This window comes from Dasypus novemcinctus, chromosome 9, assembly GCF_030445035.2.
Source record: "Dasypus novemcinctus isolate mDasNov1 chromosome 9, mDasNov1.1.hap2, whole genome shotgun sequence".
NCBI lineage: Eukaryota > Metazoa > Chordata > Mammalia > Cingulata > Dasypodidae > Dasypus > Dasypus novemcinctus.
Window position 1 is genome coordinate 3,499,801 of NC_080681.1, and position 19,780 is coordinate 3,519,580.

At 46.7% G+C, this 19,780-nt stretch overlaps 1 protein-coding gene across 5 annotated transcripts in view; it reads right to left on the reverse strand.

Moving 5' to 3' along the window:
* Window positions 1-1,158: 1,158 nt before the first annotated feature.
* The window catches only part of HAO2 (hydroxyacid oxidase 2), a 57,876-nt gene continuing 39,254 nt past the window's right edge, over window positions 1,159-19,780 (reverse strand). For 2 of the 5 annotated variants that reach the window (XM_058302961.2, XM_058302962.1), the window contains exons 4-9: window positions 14,669-14,952; window positions 12,638-12,847; window positions 10,950-11,039; window positions 7,404-7,562; window positions 7,017-7,086; window positions 2,825-6,677 (exon numbers count right to left, since the gene is read on the reverse strand). In XM_058302961.2, the coding sequence (XP_058158944.1) occupies window positions 6,403-6,677; window positions 7,017-7,086; window positions 7,404-7,562; window positions 10,950-11,039; window positions 12,638-12,847; window positions 14,669-14,952 (1,088 nt within the window). In that variant the 3' untranslated portion in view covers window positions 2,825-6,402. The other 3 variants (XM_058302964.1, XM_023588270.3, XM_058302963.2) reach the window with 3 other exon arrangements.

A 19,780-nucleotide genomic window follows, 5' to 3' on the forward strand; every position in this document is an offset into this window, starting at 1 on the left:
CTGTTTTTTTAACAGCCACCAGTCTAATAGGTGCAAGATGGTATCTCATTGTAGTTTTGATTTGCTTTCCCTAATAGCTATTTATGTCGAGCCTCTTTTCATGTGCTTTTTAGCCATTAGTATTTCTTCTTTGGAAAATTGTCTGTTCAGATCTCTTGCCCATTTTTAACATGGACTGTGTGTCCTTATTTTTTGAGATTTAAGATTTCTCTCTATCTATTGGATATTAGACCCTTATTGGATAAATGCTTCTCAAATATTTTCTCCCACTGAGTAGCCTACCTTTTCACTTTCTTGACATACTCCTTTGAAGCACAAAAGTTCTTAATTTTGAGGAGGTCCCATTTATCTGTTTTTTTCTTTCATTGCTCATGCTTTGGGTATAAAATTTTCAAAACCATTTCTTCCTACAAGATCTTATAGATGCTTCCTTACATTATCTTTATCATAATGTACAAATAGTGGTAGATCAAGGGGGAGGAGAATAATCACCTTAGTATAAAAATGTGAGACTGTATCTTTTGGCTTTATAGACTGTCCCTGTCTCACGCTGGCTTCTCCAAATGTCAGGCATTCGATCATTTGCTGTAAGAGAGCTTTGGCCAAAGGCTAGGGCATGACCTATTTAGTAAAGAATTTGCCAGTGTCAAAAGAGAAGTTCTGGTCCTTGCCCTTGGCGCCTGGGAGGTACTTGCTGGGTCCTTGGAATACAACGCCTGATAGGAGCGTCTTTGTTTGCCTAGTGCACTTTGTTCAGACTAGACAGTCTTGATAATGTGATTTAGGATGAAGGCTGGCTATACCCACTTGGTCTCATTGTTAGGACAGGCCACATGAGAAATACCAACCACGTGGTGGGGTAGGGGCATTGTGTCGTGCAGTATCAGTGGATCTGGAGGCTGAAATCCACCATGTGGGCAATCAATCAATCAATAGTGCTCATCTAGTTTATACATACATGTTGTATGATTCAACTCATATAAAATTCTACAACTGTGACAGAAAGCAGACAGTGGCTTTTTGGGGACAGTGGGCGTGTGGGGAGACTATGAGCTTGCCAAGGGTCATGAGGAAACTTGGAGGTGATGGAAATATTAATTATCTTGATTGTAATGGCAGTTTCCCAGATACATGCATTAGTCAAAACTCATCAAAATATGTATTTCTAAACTTTTTTAATTTTTAAATAATTATAGATTCACAAGAAGTTGCAAAAATAGAAAAAGAGCATTCCTATCCTATGTACCCATCACTTAGCTTTTGCCATAGGTGATATCTTTCATAACTGCATTATCAAAACCAGGAGACTGATGGGCACAGTATGATAAATTAATTGCATATTGTAATAAATGGTAGGAGAGGAAAGAAAAGGTTGATGTGACAAGCAACTAATTCCAGATATAGTGGCGGGGAAAATGTCACCTTGTTGGGGAGGTGACATTTAGGCTGAGATCTCAATGTTAAGAAGAGCCAACCATGAGAAGAGGACAGGGAAAGGCATTTTAGTAGAGGGGACAATTAGGATGAAAGTCCAGAGGAAAGAGAGAAGACAAAAGAGACCAATATAGTTGGGGCATAGTCAGTGAAGGGAGGGTGATAGGAAGTAAGTTAAAAGGATCAGCATGAGCCAGATCACACAGCACCTTATAAAGCTGGTGATTATTTTAAAGTTTATTCTAAATGCAATGGGAAGCCATAAAAAAGTTTTAAACAGAAGAAATACAGAATTAATACAACAACAACAAGAACAATTCTCTTTGGCTGTTGTATGGAGAACAGAATGTAACAAGGGAACAAAGGTGAATACGTGGAAACCAGTTCTGAGGCTATTTATTAATATTAGGATACTGATTTTCAGCCCTGACTTTGCTGATGTCTTCAAGGATCAGAGCTGATTCAGCTGCGTGCCCTTGCTCTAGAAATCTCTTCTCACTCACTACCAGTCTGGGGTGGCGCTTTGTCTCTGATAGGACATCTATGCATTTTCCATCCCTGCTTTCATCTGTCCATCCATCTGTCCACTCATCCACCCACCTATCCATCAACTCAAATGTTCATTGAGATGCCACTATATGCTAAGCCCAAGACCAAGCAGACAGTTTCTTCCCTGGAGCCATTCTCAATCTATTTATGGAGTGATGCATGCAAATAAATAAATATAACATAATATAATAAGGATTGTAATAGTGGTCTGTGCAAAGTGCACTAGGAAGCAAAGAGTAAGTAGCCCAGGCTAAGGTTAGATGTTAATTGATGAATAAGAATTTGCTAAACAATCATAATAAAAAAAATAACAGCTACTATTTCTTAGACTCATAAGTCTTGTTCTCTGTTCTTAACACACATTATTTCACTTCATCTTTTTCTTTTTTCCAACCTCGTGAGCTGGGTAGGGTAATCCCCGTCTGACAGACGAGGACAGAGCAACGCCCAGAGCTGCGGAGCCTTGCCCAGTCTCAGAGATTGCTGGCCGCTCCTGGGCGTTCAAACGCACGTCTGCGTGGATACAAAGTCCACGTTCTTAACCAGACGACTTCCTCAGAGGAGCCTTTCACACAAGAGAACCACCCATAAAACTCAGTGCGCTGCAGAGGGGCACAGCGCTTGGAGAAGGCCGAGGAGTTTGGAGGGTACGGAGCTCAGCAGGAGCGGGGAGAGGCGCAGGGGACGAGCCGCTGGCCGGCCCGCGGAGGGAGGCGGGCGCCGGGCCGTGGACTGGTGGGCCCTTCACGGACGCCCGCAGTTGGGCCAGTCGCCCTTCCTCACAGACGGGGGAACTGGACCAGGTCCCGACCGATCTCGGCCACTGACCGGCAGCCTGAAAGAACAAAGCAGTGTGACATTTCTCTAAACACCTATGTCATACCCCACCAAAGCCAGGGCTGATCCAGAGTGAACCAGCCTGACTTGACCTCCTGTTCTCTCTGGTCAAAGGTGGTGTGTACAGAACGAGCCCTGATTGCATCAGCATTGTTTCAGGGGCCTGCGCTCAGTCCTCTAATTCAACCACGTCCAGAGGACAGGGTGAAAATGGAAAAGCGGTTGAGTAGTTGTTATCAGCTGCTGCGTGCATAGATACACTTGACCTTGATGTGGGCCCTGATAAGGCCCAGGGATGCGGAAAGGATCTGTCAGGGAGGACTAGGACTGCGGGCAGCGTGAGAGCTGGGCTGCGCCAGCCTCCTAAGGAAAAGCCCCGTAACATGGAAATGTTTTTATTTTGCTAAGCCTCTTAAGGTACATGAAAATTTAGGACTTTAGCTGAGCTTGAACATAAGGATTGAAGAAAGTAACTCTAGATAAGAGGAAAAGGAGATGATGGGGGACTGGGAAATTAGGGAGTCAAGTGGACAGTGAAAAGTCCCCCGTGGTAAGAGGGCTGAAGGGATTGAAGAGCAGGGCTGTGCCTTGGTAACGCAAAGTTCTTCCACACTGATGAGCGAAACCCCTCCTCCACCTCCCAGAACAGAACCTTAGCAAGATGTACGATTCACAAAAATAGAGCTAATGAAAGGGTCTTTTTCTAGAACTGGAGGTGGAGGAAAAGGCTGAGTTTCAGGCCTGAGTTGATGAGAACGGATGGCCAGAAACAACAGGCGGGGAGAAGTAATGGAACTACTCCTGTCAATGGAGCTAATTCAGCAGGAGCAGAGCTTCAGCTCCAGAGGTGACCCCTTCCCGCCGCCAGAACCGACAAGGATTTTGAGAAGTGCTCTGCGCTTCCTCAGGGCAGGGGCTAGAGAGAGGCAAGGAGGCGGCCTCCCCGAGCGCACGGAAGCCGGCTGACTGCGGTCACCGTTCACGGAAGTAGCCTGCTTATCAGTGTCAACTCTAATCATATCGACTCCTTGGTCCTTGGCTGTGCCGAGGACGCTGGCTTGCACTTGCCGGGGACTCAGTAAAACCACGCTGAGAGTATGCACGATTGCAGCTTATTTCTATTTTTTTGTTATTGCGAGTTATGAGCATGTTTACACTGAAATGTTTTGTCTAACTTAAAGCGGGTAACTCAAACCAAGAACAGAAATTTAAAAGATACATCATCTTTACGGATTCTGCCTCCTGCTTCAGCAGAGATGAGACAGGGGTGAGATCTTTGCAGCCTCGTGTGGATATGATTTAGAAATGGATGTTTTCATTTTTCAAGACAAGTCGTGATTGCAGCCTCTCTACAAACATGATTTTGGAAATTGGTTTAGCAGTTAGAAAGACATTGCTAATTTTTTTTTTTCACAGTAGCTAAAATGAGGTTCTCCTTCCAGGTCTGTGATATCACAGGGTCACAAGAGGAAAGCAGCACACATTGTAAGGGGAATTAAGAGAGAACTCATATTTGTTGATCAGCTTCTATGGGCAGGGCTGCGAGTCTGGTGTTTCACAGGCCTTTTGCAGGGAAGGGCTGATTTCACATCATGGTTTTGCGTTTTTGTGAGTTCCCCAAAAACCACAGGCCTCTTCCTGCCCGGGAGCAAGGAATCTTCAGCCTAGACTTCCTCTCCTTTTTTTTCTCTTCCTCCCTGCCTCCTCTTTTCTGCCCTTGGTTTGGTTGGGATTGTTACTTTTTTCTATAAACACAAAAACAACACATTCTCAATATAAAAACAAAAAAAGGAGGGAAAAAAAGAATACAAAAATCAGGAAAGAAAGTGCCACAATCCTGCTTTTCTTTCTTTCTTTTTTCCCCTGCCCCTTTTTAAACGAGAGCCCCCCATGCTATCTCAGAAAAGAAATTTTGCTAGTGGTCATTTTACACCTGGGGGTTCTTAAAGTAAGCTCTCGGTGGAATAAAAAGCACTGTTTAAATGAATTTTCCCTACAGGTTTCTGGTTTTAAAAAGTTCAACCATCATTTCACGAGGACAGGAGAAAATATTTGGGGGGTGCCACAGAAGCCTTCTCGGCCTCCTGCAACCCAGAAAAGCCCACAGGGCCTTCCATCCTTCCGCACTGCTCAGTTCCCAGATCACAGACTCCAGCGTGACAGCTCTCCACACGTGCCTGCGAATGGGCCGAGACCGCTGGTGACCCTGGGCCGGTCACTGTTCTACCTTCACAGACACTGAAGACGGCGGGTCTCGGGACGCCTTGACCCCTGTGCTTTGTTCCTATGAGTCTGCTCCGTGGAAGTACGTCTGGTGTTTGTGCTAACGCTCACCTCAGTTTTCTAGCTCGTTCTGCGTGTCGTAAGGACTGCCACAACTAAGTCCCACAAACCGAATGTCTAGAAACGACAAACGTGTACTGTCACAGTTCTCAAGGCTAGAAGTGGAAAGTCCAACGTGGCTCCGTGGTTGAGCGTCGGCTTCCCACACTCGAGGTCCCGGGCTCCATCACCAGCCCCAGGACCTCAAAATAAAAAATAAAAAATAAAGTCAAGGTGTGGGAAGGGCCGTGGGAAAGGAGCTGCTCCAGCCGCGCTCCTGGACTCTCGCAGTGGCCAGCGACTCTTGGCGTTCCCTGGCTGGGCGTAAGTCCGCCTCCATCGTTACACGTCATCTTCTCCCTCTGTGTCTCTGTCTTGTAAGGACCCCTGTCTTAGGGGATTAAGGGCCCACCCTACTCCAGCATGGCCTCATTTTAATTTAAATAATTCCTTTGCAGTGACCCTATTCGCAAATAAGATCACATTCACGGGATCAGGGTTAGACGTCAGAACACCTTCTTGAGGGACACATTTCAGACCAGAGCTCCCCTCAAGCCTAACCACTGATTGTGCTGCCGCAAAGGACACAATTCGTTGAATTACATACCCAAATTCAGATGTTTTTTTGAACCCAGGACCTCGTACATGGGAAGCAAGCCCTTAACAACTGAACTACATCCACTCCCCAACGAGAGCTGGTTTTTCCATCTGTTTGTTGTTTGTTTTTAGGAGGCACTGGGGAATCAAACCTGGGACCTTGAACATGGGCAGCAGGCGCTCAGCCACTTGAGCTGCCTCTGCTCCCTAAACGTGTTCTTAATCTTAATCCGCTTCCCAGGATGTGTGGCACTCTGGGGGATGTTATTTTCAGTTCAGGTATGGTGCACTTGAATAAGGCTGGGTTGTCACACAATTGCTGAAGGCCCCGCAAAGGGGCTCACAGAAGGGAGAAAGAAGAGGACAGCACTCCGAGCTAACAGACACAGATTCAAGCCAGAGCAGCCCAAAGCTTGTGGCAGGTAGCACCCAGACACACAGGCTTTGGCGAGAAATGACTGCCTTGCCGACACCTTGATTTTGGGCTTCTCTAGGCCGAGACCGTGAGCCAGTCAATTTCTGCTGTTTAAGGCAAACTTCTGTGTGATATTTGTGACGGCAGCTCTGGCAAACTACAACAATGAATAACATGCAACTTGGATGCGGAGTATAAGACAGTTTTCTAATTATCCAAACAAAACTGGACCCGAGAGGGCCTGCACATCACACGCCGTGCCTGGACCGCGGCAGAGGCTCAGGAACATTCGTGGAAACAAGTGAATGGAGCGAAAGTGGTGTTGATTGCGCTTCAGAGCTCTTGACTCCTATTTCATTACTTTTGGAAATCTGCTCCCTGTTGTTACCAAATTTTAGAATGGAGGAGCCAAGAGGCATCTTACTGAGGTCCACCTCGTCCGTCCTCCCACGCTGCTGTGAGTTTCCTTCTGCAAAAGGTTCCTCAAAGCCTGCACTTATATTGGCATGTGAAGGGGTGACCTCTGTTGCGAGACAGTTCCAAGCATTTTAGGACATGTAGCACTCCTGGCCCCTGGGCACTGAATATCTATAGTATTCTCCCTGTAGTCATGGTGACAACTAAAATAAAGTAAAATAGGAATCAACAGGGGAGTGAAAGTGGCTCAAGCAGTTGGGCTCCTGCCTCCCACAAGAGGCCCGGCTTTGATTCCCACGGCCTCATAAAGAAGACAAGCGAGGCAGTGAGCTGATGCCACGGACTGGCAGGGGTCATGTGGGAACCTGTTATATTTTTTTAATGTAACATTTTGTGTGATTTATGTATCTTAAAAAAAAAATTATTTAAAAAAATCGAAACTTACCCGCAAGGGTCATGGCGGTGTGGAACTCCTTTTTCAAAATGTTCAAAACTTGCTGAACACCGTGTTCCCCCTGCTCCCAAGACAGAAATCAGAGACTCAGAGGGAGCGTTCTCACCAGCTACAGAGCGTCAAGTTCTGAATATAGCCGGAACTTGGATGAGAATAAAAGAGAGCGGTGGGAAAGAGCGAGCTGAGAGCTGCTGAAAGGCCGCCGTGCGCTGGAGATGCGCACGGAGACGCGGGGCGGTGTGCGTGACTCTCCCTCAGGAGTCTCTGGCACCTGGAAACACGGCGAGGCCGGATAAGGAATCCACAGAAACACGTGAAAATGCACGTGAAGCTCTGTATTTTCCAACTGATTTTCCGTTTTCACTTTGACACTCTTACCTTACAGGCAAGGCCCCAGAGGATTGGCCTTCCAAGAAAAACGCATTTGGCCCCGAGTGCCAGGGCCTTGAGCACGTCGTTGCCAGTTCGGACCCCACCGTCCAGGTACACTTCAATTCTCCCGTCCACAGCAGCCACAACCTCTGTCAAGGCATCGATCTGAAAAGGAGACGCACATACGGCTCTAGAGGTCTGAGCAGGCCTGGGCAGAGCCGGCCAGCAGCGTGGGCAGGACGTGCTTTAACAGCTGCTCCTCCTCGCCTGCTCAACGCTGCCGACGTTACCAAAGCTCTGGGTTCCCGAGGCCTGGGAGGTTCTCCAGACTTTCCCGCTTTCACTCGAGTCCAGCCTGATCGCTGGCTCTTTTGTTTGATTGTCTGCAGGCTGGAAGACCTGCTGGTTCTCCTTTACTCTCCAGACGACATTTCCCCTTTATAAGGCTCACCTTCACATTCTTTTGTTTTTAAGGCAAATTTTGACTTTTTATTTTCTCCCACCTTTTCTGATTCCCAGATGACATGGCTCGAGGTGCTCTCCAGGGCGCAGGAGAGGATTGTTTTCTTGGGCAAAACAATACAATCTACCGCGGCAGGTCCTGCCGCAGCCTGTCACGTTAACAGGGCAGCACATCTTTCCTCATGAGCTATGTTTGACCAGCGCCTCCCTGATCCACTCATTGTTTAGCTGAGAAATGGGACAGGAATGCAACAGCAACTTTTTTTGGTTTTTACTTATTTATTTATTTTGGAGGTTACAGGGCTGGATATTAAAGCAAGACCTTATGTGTGGGAAGCTGGCACTCAACCACCGAGCCACATCCGCTCCCCTGAATTGGTTCTGTTCATTTGTTTTGCTTGCTGTTTGTTTTGTTTTTCGGAGGCACCGGGAACCTAGCCTGGGTCCTCCCGTGTGGGAAGCAGGTGCTCAACCACTGAGCCACATGGGCTCCATGAGGAACATTCGAAAGGTACAGTTTAAGCCTCTGAAAGACAAGACAGGAGACGTTCCCACGCTGACCTGGTCGCTCCCTTGAGGCTTCCCTTCCCTGGCCTCTTCACTTCCAGGGGCTGCGGCTAACGGGCCCTGCCTGCCCAGGAGCGGGCCCCTTGACAAGACGGGTGCACCGAGCCTCCTGCTCGGGGTCTCCCCAGTTCCTCCACCACTTGACTTAGTTTCTTAACTCTTTTAACATAATTTTTTAATCTTCTTTAATATCATTTCAAACCAGGACTTGCAGGAGGGCAAGAGGGTTGATGGGCGTGGAAGGCCCCAGGACTCAGGCCTCCTGTCCCGAGTCTCTGAGGCGCAGCTGAGAAGGGCAGGTACTGCTGGCCCTGGGAAGACTTGCGCAGCCAGGGAGTGGACATCTATCTCACTGTGACCCTCAGGCGACGCTGAGCGGAAGGAGTCAGGCAGGAAAGGGTTTTGTGATTTAATTTACAAATGTTAAGGAATTGAATATGTCTTAGACTTATATGTACAACTGGAGAAAATTCATATCCTAATAAGTGATAGATTTTTTAAATTCTCAGTGGGGTGGTTTGCCGCTATAGGTACCCCAGAAAAACATAGTCTTAAATCCAATCCATTCCTGTGGTGTGAACCCACCGTAAGTAGGACCTTTTGATGAGGCCGCTTCAGTGCTGGGATTAAAGTGAAGTGAGTTAGGGTAATGCAAGTGTAGGGTCAGGGCTTGTTTTTCTTTTTTTTCCCCCTACGATTCCTTTATTTTTTTAAAATGTTACATTCAAAAAATATAACAGGTTCCCATGTACCTCCCACCCTCACACCCCCCACTCCTCCCACATCAACAACCTCTTTCATCAGTGTGGCACAGCCACTGCATTTGGTGAATACATTTTGGAGCACTGCTGCACCACATGGATTATAGTTTACATTGTAGTTTACACTCTCCCCCAGTCCATTCAGTGGGTTATGGCAGGATATATAATGTCCTGCATCTGTCCCTGCAATATCATTTAGGACAACTCCAAACCCAAAAATCCTCCCACATCACATCTCTTCTACACTCTTTCTATCCTCAGCAACTACTGTGGCCACTTTCTCCACATCAATGCTACAATTTCTTCCATTACTAGTCACAATAGTTTCAGAGTAGAATATCAGTAAGTCTACTCTAATCCATGCTCTATTCCTCCATCCTGTGGACCTGGGATGGTGATGTCCAGTCCACCTCCACATCGAGAGGGGGCTTAGATCCCACGCGGATGATGGATGCAATTCTCCTGCTTGCAGTTGTAGGCCCTCTTGGCGTCTTTCTTTAAAATGTTGATATTGTGCTCATCATGAAATTTTTTGGCATTAATTTTCATTTTTTAAAATAGTATAATAAATACTTTTTGTCTTTATTCCTGAGGCTTTTTTAGCACCTTCTTAAATTGTGAGTTCAAGGCGAGTCTCTCCCTAGAGTCGTGCCACTACGATCCTGCCCCTGGACGACCCTGGTTCAGGTCCTAAGTCAAATGGTTTCAGAGAACGTCTCGACCAGCATAAAGGAGCAGGAGAAACGCCTTAGCCTGTAGGAAAGAGAGACTCTGCCCGCACTCGTTCTTTGTCAAGGAAGCAGAAGGGAAGAATTAGTCTAAACCTTTTGCTCCTTTGATTATTCAGTCCTTCCCGAGGAAGCAGGACCAGCTAGACCGACTACTGAGGGCCTGGCACCATTGTATTATGTTGTTGTCAGTTTTATTTTGAAAATCAATCTTCCACCCTGGACACTTGCTGATGGCTGTGGGGGTGGGGCTCTTTGCTTTTTTGCCCTTGTCTGGGAAGATTAGAGGTTGGGGGGTGGGAGGTATACGGGAACCTCTTCTATTTTTTGAATGTAACATTTTAAAAAAATAAAGGGATCATAGGGGGAAAAAAAGAAAGACAAGCGCCCATCCTACACCTGCATTTCCCTAACTCACTTCACCTTAATCCCAGCACTGAAGGGGCCTCATCAGAAGGTCCTCCTTACAGCGGGTTCACACCACAGGAATGGATTAGATTTAAGCCTATGTTAAGATTGCACTTGCATTACCTGCGCCTTGCTCTCCACGTCCCCTGCTCGCTATCAGAGCTCTAACCTATGGGTTGGAGGATGAGCTGAGTGATTCGCACCTTAAATCTCCATGCGTAATAAACCTTGGGACGCTCGAACCATCTGACCCAGCATTTTAACTCCCTGAAATTTGTCTTAAAGAAGTAATTGATTTACTGAACATGTAGTTGGCTCTGGGGTTGGTGTATGCTCAGGAGACTTGAATCTCTGGACTGGCCATGTGCCAGCTGGGCCCTGAGCCTCAGCAGAGGGGCAACTCCTACTCTCTGGTTCGTTGGACTCACCCAGGCCAGCTAACAAGGAGGTGAGGATGGTCAACCACCACACCAGGGAACCGAGAGTGCCTACAACTGCAAGCAGGAGAATCGCATCCACCAGCCATGTGGGACCTAAGCCCCTCTCTCGATTTAGAGGTGGAGTGGACATCACCATCCCAGGGTCCTCAGGATGGAGGAATAAAATATGGATTAGAATGGACTTACTTGTATTCTACTAGTGAACTCTTGTGCCTCTAGCAATGGAAGAAATTGTATCATTGATGTGGAGACAGTGGCCACAGTAGTTGCTGAGCACTAGGGAGAGGGAAGAAGAGATGTGATGTGGGGGCATTTTCAGGACTTGGAGTTGTCCTAAATGATATTGCAGGGACAGATGCTGGACATTATATATCCTGTCATAACCCACTGAATGGACTGGGGGAGAGTGTAAACTACAATGTAAACTATAATCCATGCGGTGCAGCAGTGCTCCAAAATGTATTCACCAAATGCAGTGAATGTACCACACTGATGAAAGAGGTTGTTGATGTGGGAGGAGTGGGGTGAGGGGTTGGGGGGGTATTTGGGAACTCATATTTTTTAATGTAACATTTTTTGTGATCTATGTAACTTAAAAAAAGACAACTAAAATTTTTTAAAAAAATAAAACAAAATAAAAAAATAAAAGTAATGAGAATGTGCAAAATATTTAGCTTTATGGAGGGTTTCTGATGCATTGAAATTGATTAAAATAGTGAAAGCAATACAAATACTCAACAATAGGAGATTGGTTAAATAAATTGTCCATTCATATTATGCAACTATTAAAAAGAATAGAAGCACATATTAAAATGAAGATACTCTTAATATATTGGTAAGTGAAAAGAAGAAAATTACAAAATGTTATATGTATTATGTGTAGTACAATTCCATTCTTAAAAACAAAGTTTTATTTGCATTAAAAGGTTAACCACTACTAAAATATTAAAATTAATGGTAAAAATGAAATTGGGTGATTTTATCTTAGGCTTTTTACTTGTGTATATTTTATACTTTATTGCAGTGGACACATTTTATTTATCCAATAAAAATAGAGAGGAAAAAAACACTTCCTTTTCTTAACAGGAGTTAAGCATCCATAGAAGAAAAATCTCTCGAAAGATATAACCTACATATCTCCATAATAATAAATTGATAACTAATTCACATTTAAAGACTCTTTCCCTGCTTCCCTCTTCCTCATTTTCTTCTCCCAAATTCTATCTATAGTGGACATAACTTCATGGAATGGAAAAGAATTACAGGCTGTCATAGATTTCAGCAAATTATTCATTCGGGCATTTTTTAGTTTTATTGTGAAAGACCATTATTTACCAGCTCAAATAAACCTGCTTCTTCTTGGGATGTGTCGTAGGAGAAAATACAGTCCCCGCAGACAGGCCAGCTTCAAGCTGAGTGCTTCTGCCAGAAGGGAGCAAAACCTCACCGCCTCTGAAACATCCCCCTTCTCAAGTCTTATCGTAACTTATTACCTGTGTGGCCTTGGACAAGTGGCTTAACATCTCTAAACTCCAGTATCTTGATTGGTAAAGGGGAGATATTATCGCCCATCTGTAGGACAGCTCTCAGGAGTAGAGATGATATATGTAAAGCTTGTTTAAAAAAAAAAAAAGCCTGGCACATGCTAGGCTGTAGTTAGTGATTAAAAATCCTTAAAATCAGGAGCGGGTTTAGTTAGCGGTTGAGTGCCTGCTTCCCAAGGTCGAGGTCCCCAGTTGAAACCCCGGGACCTCCTAGAATAGACCCTCACAGTTAATGCCTGCGGAAAGGCGCGGCAGCGTGCACCACGCCGCAGGGAGCATGGCACACAGAAGAGCTCTCGACCGCACGGCCCCCTGAAGTCGTTTACTTACGGAAGCAGGAACCCCGTCAAGCTGCCGCCCTCCGTGGTTGGAAACGATGATGCCCTGGACACTGTGCTTCACGGCTAACTCTGCATCCTCTCTGGTCAAGATCCCTTTAAGGATGATGGGTAACTGAGTTATGCTCTGAAGCCAGGCCAGATCATTCCAGCAGAAGGACGCGTCGATGGGAGACACCTGCAGATGAGGCACTGAATTGCTCTGTGGGGAATAGAAGGAAATCTTAGTTCCCAACTCTCTCCACACGGCTTGGCCCATTTCAGAAATGAGACGCCTTCGGGGAGGCTTCCATTTATAAGCTTGAAAAGAGGAACCATAAAATCCAAAAAACACATCTGGCTTCTTTCCTGATGAAATTCGTGTGCGTGAATTTCTACCTCGATGGTTTATTCGTTAATCTTTACTCCTGCCCTGCTTAATAATTACGTCAGGCCCAGGGGACACCAACACAAATAAGGCACAGTCTGTACTTTTATTTCTCCCTCCCCACTCCCCTGTTGTTTGCATTTGCTGTGACTGTTTGGCTTCTTTGTTCCTTTAGGAGGCACCGGGAACTGAACTCAGGACCTCCGATGTGGGAAGGAGAAGCCTAATTGCTTAAGTGACCTCTGTTTCCTGCTGCAGTCTGTACCTTTAAAATAATTCAAAATATAGTAGGTGAGATGATTAACCAAAACAGTTTGCAGTTCAATGAAAGTAACGTTCTGTGGTTGAGATAACGCACGAAGTAGTAAGAACTAAGCAATACATCAATAATCTTAAATCACATATTATCCAACATTTATCCTTGGTTCACTACATCAAGCACACGTAAATGTCACGTCTTTGGAGTTGGAGATAAGGACCCCAGAGCTCCTCATGGCCAGTTTGTGGTTAACGGGCAGAGCTGTTGAGTCACACGGCCGCGGTGTCACAACTGCCCACTGGCTAGAAAGGCCGACATCGCTAGCTCTGCTTTAGCCAGGGAGGTCCAGATTTTCCACGGCTTGCTTTCTGGGACACTCCATCCCGTTCTCCCGTAGAGTTTTCCTGGGAGGTGTTTCGGTTTCCGAGGCTGCTCAAGCAGATGCCCCTGAGGGGCTGAGGTCGAGCAGTGGGAACGCATTCGCTCACAGACACGAAGGCACCGTCCAGGCAGCGCTTTCCTCCTGGAGACCGCGGGCTCTGGGGCGCTGGCGGCGGTTCTTGGCCCTTAGCTCGTCACACGGCACGCGCAGGCAGCCGCTCCCGGCCGCTCCCTTCTCTTCTGGGCTTTGTGGCTCTCAGCTCCACTTCCTGTGGCCTTTTCTCTGTTCGCCTGAATTCCACCCCACGTGTGAAGGGCTCCGGTCACGGCATGAAGCCCCGTCCTGACGGAGGTGGGCCCCCCTTAGCGGAGGTGGCCTCTTCAAAAGGCCTTCCTTGCAATGGCATCACGCCTCCAGAAACGGGCTAAGTTTAAGAGCATGTTGTCCTGTGGCACACACCGCCTCAAACCACCACACGGGGACACGCCTTCTGCAGAGATTCCAAACACGGGATGTGTGGCAGCCTGGTGCTCCGAGGAGGAATTCCAGGTGTGCAGAGCTGTCCACTCCCCAGTCCACAGCCCAGCGGGGCGGGCCCGAGCTGGCTGGCTCCATGGGCCCGTCTCCTTGTCTGCAGCATTCCCCTCAGATAGTCAGTCTTGGCGCACCATCCAAAATGATCTTTTTCTATAAGTGCCATAAAGTAGAAAATTTTGGAAAACTTTATTTGCCCCCCCTATTTCATGGAACAATCCTTTCTACATATATCCTGTTACTTAGGTCCAACCTCGGCTAGAACACTCCTAGTGTTAGGTTGGACGGTGCCAGGGGTGAGAATATTTTGGAAGGTCTGGGTAGCAGGAACATGATCTGTTTCTAGAACTGCTGCCTCTCCCTGTCTGGCACAGAGCAGGCGTACAATAAATACTGTGAAAGGAAAGAAGGGAGAAGAGGAAAGAGGGAAGGAAAATTGTCTCCCGCAATGTCTACCCATTGAAGCTGGTATCCTTCCTACCTCTTTAGGCGATTGAAGATCCTTTAGCAATAAATTCGTCTTCAAGTCCAATAGGTTTCGAAGGTCCTGTCGCCTGTTGCCAACTACAGGTACATCCACAGTGATCACCAAAGCTCTGAAACCCAGGGATTCGGCCCTCCGGACCAGCTGTTTGTTCAGGAGTCGGTCCGTTTGCACGTAGAGTTGAAACCACCGGAGGCCTTTGGGGGCAGCAGTAACGATGTCCTCCAGGGTACAGGAGGCATACGTACTGGTGGTGTAGCAGATACCGGCTTCTTGGGCAGCTGCCAAACAAAGGGCACGACTCAGACCGGAGGGCAGGGAGGATCAGGACCGGGGGGAGAAGCCGTGGGAGCTTGTACTGCCTCCCACGAGCCTGCCCTGTGAGTAGAGCTGGAGCTGGCTCCGCTGTGCTTCCCATAGGGCAGGGGCAGGAGGTGGTCTGAGCACACTGAGTTTTATCTTAGTTGGTCGGGGCTGCTGTAACAGGCAGCCACAGACTACTCAGCTTAAACAGGAATGCATTGTCTCACAGTCTGGGAGGCCAGAAGGGTCTGAAAGTCTGTGGTGCTCAGGGGTGGCCCCCACACTTGGAACTCAGGCTCTGCCTGTCACACGCCATCTCTATCGCCAGCTGTCTCCTGCTGTGGCCAAGCCTCTTCTGCTTAAAAGGACTCCAGTGGTGTTGGATTAGAGCCCCCGCTAATCTAGTTTGGCCTCCTCTTTACTGAGGGCCGATTTACAATCAAGATCGCATCCACAGGACCAGGAGCTGGGGTTTGAGCATGTCCTCTGGGGGGGCGTGATTCTATCTGTAACAAGCACAAGGCTGTTTGGGTTCTCCTCTGTACAGCGTATCTTACAAACCCTGCACTCCAGAGCAAAATATTTCCAGTTTGAGATGTCCTTTCATTCCCAGAACCTTGTTGAGTATGTTGTGGCCCGAGGGCAGGTGAGTTGGCTTCTTGCGAACTCCACGATGAAGCAGAAGGGAATTAAGTAAAACAGAGGAAGAGAAAATTCAATTCCCATAGAGCGGGTTGAGTGTTGTGGTGGAGAAAGCATGCTATCTGACAGTAGAAGAGTGCTAGTTCTACCACTTCTCAGCTGTGTGACCTTGAGTCTCATTTCCCTTAACCACAAAATGGGGAAATTTAAAAAAAAATCTTACAGAATTGTTGGGAGATTAAATAAGATACTAGATATGGAAGCATTCTTTAAATTGCAAAATGACATACTACACAAATGCTAATATAATGAGGTTGATTATGATGGTGGTGATGATGGTGACACTACTGCTACAGATGATTTGCATATTTCTCATTTCCTACTTTAATCGTTTTCAGTGAGTCTCTCCAATGGTAGGTTAATGTCACTGTCATTGAATACCCCATGAGATTTGGCCTGATCCAAAAGTTGTATTTTCAGTTCTTACTGTCAACAGGGGACCACATTCTCTTACCCCGTTTCTCAACCAGCACAACGCATTCAATCATGAAGATTTCGCAAACTAATTCCATTCCAAATTGCCAGACTTGGTGACTAATCCCATCAAGGTGGCTATCACTTTCAATTCTGGAATATTTGGATTCCTTGCTTCCTGAATCACAGGGTCAAAGGAAAAAACCCTAGGGAAGCCCTGGACATACACAAAAGATTTGACCTTGTGGTAGTCTGGAGTTATGTTCCCCAGAAAAGCATGCTCCTGATTTTAATCCATTCTTGTGGGTGTGAACCCTTGTTCACGGGAGCTTTTGAGGAGGTTCCTTCAGGTAGGGTGTGGCTCAACCAAATGAGCATGAATACAGATCAAATTGCTGGAGGTCTTCTAGAGAAGGCCACAGAGAGAGAAGACACAGGAAGAGCAGGAAACCGGAAGTCAGCAGAACCTGAAAGAGAGGGAAGACCTCGCCACATGCGGAAAAGCCAAGGAGCGAGGAGCGCCAACAGCCAGCCCAGAACGCCACAGCTTCAGGGAGAAGCTGCACCTTGCTGATGCCTCACTTAGGACTTGTCCTGCCTCAAACCCATGTGCCAATAAATTCCATTGTTTAAGCCAATCTATTGTACAGTATTGGTTTTAGCAACTGGAAAACTAAAACCAAGAGTGAGGATTACCAAAGAGTCGCAGGGCTATTTTCAGCTTCTTCCCTTCTCTCCTTCCCTCCCCTCCCTTCTCTCTCTCTCATAATGGGGGTACAGGGTACAGAACCCAGACACTAATGTAAGAAACAAAGATAAGTTTAGTTTTCACATAAAGGAAGAAAATAATGATTAATGTAACCTGGCAGCCTACTGCCTCAGTCTCCCACTCCCGGGTTAAACAGCAACAAAGGAAACCAGCTTAAGCCAGTCCTATAGGCAATAAAAAGATGCCCCAAAAAGAGCTAAATCAATACTAATTCAGCACTAAATTCCACTCCTTATTTGACAAAGGGGAGCAGGTAAAAACTAAAGTGGTTGGAATGTGATGGGGGAAGCGGTTAATCACAAACTTTTGCACAGGAAAGTTAAATCTTCTCAGATAGGTTGTAACTTCTGAAGTATACAATTTATGGAGAAACAGAGGCAGGGCTTGCGTGCTAGGCTTGGGGGTATAAATTGTGTCATTTTTCTTTGTTTTGCAAGCCATGTTTTCTGGTTGTGCGCCCCTTCTTGCAAGATTAAGAATAAATCCTTTTCTTCTCCACAGTCGGGTGAGCCTTATTTTCTTCCAGAAGAAGATTTCTTTCTAACAGCTTTGGGGGCTCATCCAGGATTCTGAGGCTTTAGAGACGGACCCCCGGGGTGGACAATGGGGGAGGCGCGCCCCGCTGTTTAAGCAGTCTTGGACTCCACCAGCGGGAGCCTCCCCTCTGGCAGCCAGGAGGCCCGAGAACAGATGCTTAGATCTGCTGATTGTGGATGAGAAAAAGGGAAGGGAAAATCTGCTTCTTGCTGACCAGCTGACTCCATGCATGGACCAAGGTAAGAACAAAGGCTGTTAAGTATTACCTTGGTGGTTGGGAATTCTGATGAGTCTGAGGTTCGCTGTGTGTGCTTGAGACGTGTGGCATACAGTGTGGAGTGAGTGCGGAGTCCCAATTCACATTTCCCCTCTCCCGTGAGGGAAAGGGCCGGAGACGGACAAAGCAAAAGATTCAAGAGAAAGAGACCCTGACAAGATTCAGAAGAGGAAATAGAGGCAGTCAGTCAACTGGGAAAAAGGGGAGGGGGTATCTGTAGGATCCCCCGGAGACATTCCTCCAGATAGTCCACTAGGGAGGATGTTAAGGCATTGGACCCATAGTGATCGGACCAGGGAAAAGACAAGCAGAAAATGATTAAATGCTGCTGTTGTATCTGGTCCAAGGAAAGTATTTTACTGCCTGGCGTATTCCGGCCAAAATATGGGGCAGATGAGGATTGGCTTTGTGCTGACCTTGCACTGTATGTTAATGGAAAAACTCCCTTCTCCAAAGAAGAGTCTGGCTATGCCATGTGCTGGCTAAAGGGAAAGGGGGCTGCTCTCTATCCTATGAAAGCTGAGAATCCAGGCCCCAAAACTAAGCTTGCAGAAACTAAGGCTGCAGAAACAAAAGATGTAGAAACTAAACCCTGGGACCCCTTGTCTAATCTCCCTCCTCCTTATGTTCCCCCTCCCCACTCCCCACCCCCAGGAGAAGGGCCATTAGATTTGGAGGGCCCGATAAAACCCATTGTAAGCCCTGGGGAACCGGAGAATCAAGTGGGACCACCAACAGCCGAGGAAAGAATTGGAGCAGTGTAAGAAAGATATACAAATTGTTCCATTCCCCAGAGCATCTGAGGAAAAGAGAGTGAAAGAGCAAAACTCCACTGAGCCTTTGTATCCACTGAGAGAAGTACCAGTGGGGCCAGGGGAGATTGGCCATGTAAGTGCCCCACTGACAAGTACAGAAAGGAGATGAAGTCTGTAATGGAAGATCCAGTGGGGCTGGCTGAACAAGTAGATCAATTCCTAGGTCCTAGCTTATACACCTGGCCTGAACTTATGTCCATACTGAATATCCTCTTTACGGGAGAAGAAAGAGGAATGGTGCGGAGGGCAGCTATGAAGGAGTGGGAAGGCAGCATCCACCCAGACAGGGGGTAATAGCAGCAGAACAGAAGTTCTCAAACACAGACCCTAACTGGGATAATAATGACCTGGGGGACAGAGCACAAATGAAAGATCATTATACAGGGGATCAAATTGGCTGTACCCAAATCTCAAAACTTGAGTAAGGCCTTTGAAGTAGCCCAGGAGAAAGATGAAACTCCCTCTGCTTACCTGCAACGATTGAGGGACCAAGTGAGGAAATATTCAGGGATGGACCCTGATGATCCTGTGGCTCAGGGAATGTTAAAAGTCAGCTATGTGAAAGGGTCTTGGCCTGATACTCAGAAAAAAAATTCAGAAAATAGAAAGATGGATGAATAAGCCATTGGAAGAGTTATTGAGAGAGTCCCAGAAAGTGTTTGTAAGGAGAGAGGAGGAAAAGCAGAAACAGAAAGCAAAGGTTATGATTAGTACAGTGGATCAAATGGTTAGGAAAAGACTGGAGACAAGTCAGGGAGGGGACAGGTAGAGGTAAGAAAAAGATGCAAAATGGGCTTATTTAGATAAGGGGACACGGAGAAGGCAAGGCTCTGCAGGGTGCTAGCACTGTGGGAGCCCTGGTCATTTCAAAAGGGAATGCCCGAGTTTAAAGAAAGAGAGTCAGGTAATCCCCTCGTGAATTTTGAGGATTAGGGGGTCTGAGGCTCCTCACTTCTAAAGCCCACCGGGAGCCTTTAGTAAGTCTAAGGGTGGGCCATATCAGGAGGAAATTACATTTCTAGTGGACACTGGGCAGTCCAATCCTCTCTGACTCATCTTCCCAGAGGGACCAAACTCTCTGGAAGTTCCCTTACAGTCTCAGGGGTAAAAGGAGAAGGATTTGAGGTCCCCATTCTTTCTCCCACTGATATTTGTTGGGCAGACAATCGAATTATAAGCCCTTTGTTGTACATCCCAGAAGCCGGGAGTGATTTGTTGGGAAGGGACTTAATAGTATTCATGAGTTTGCATTTGGAAGTAAGGGATGGGCAGATAGAAGTAGTCTTAGCCAT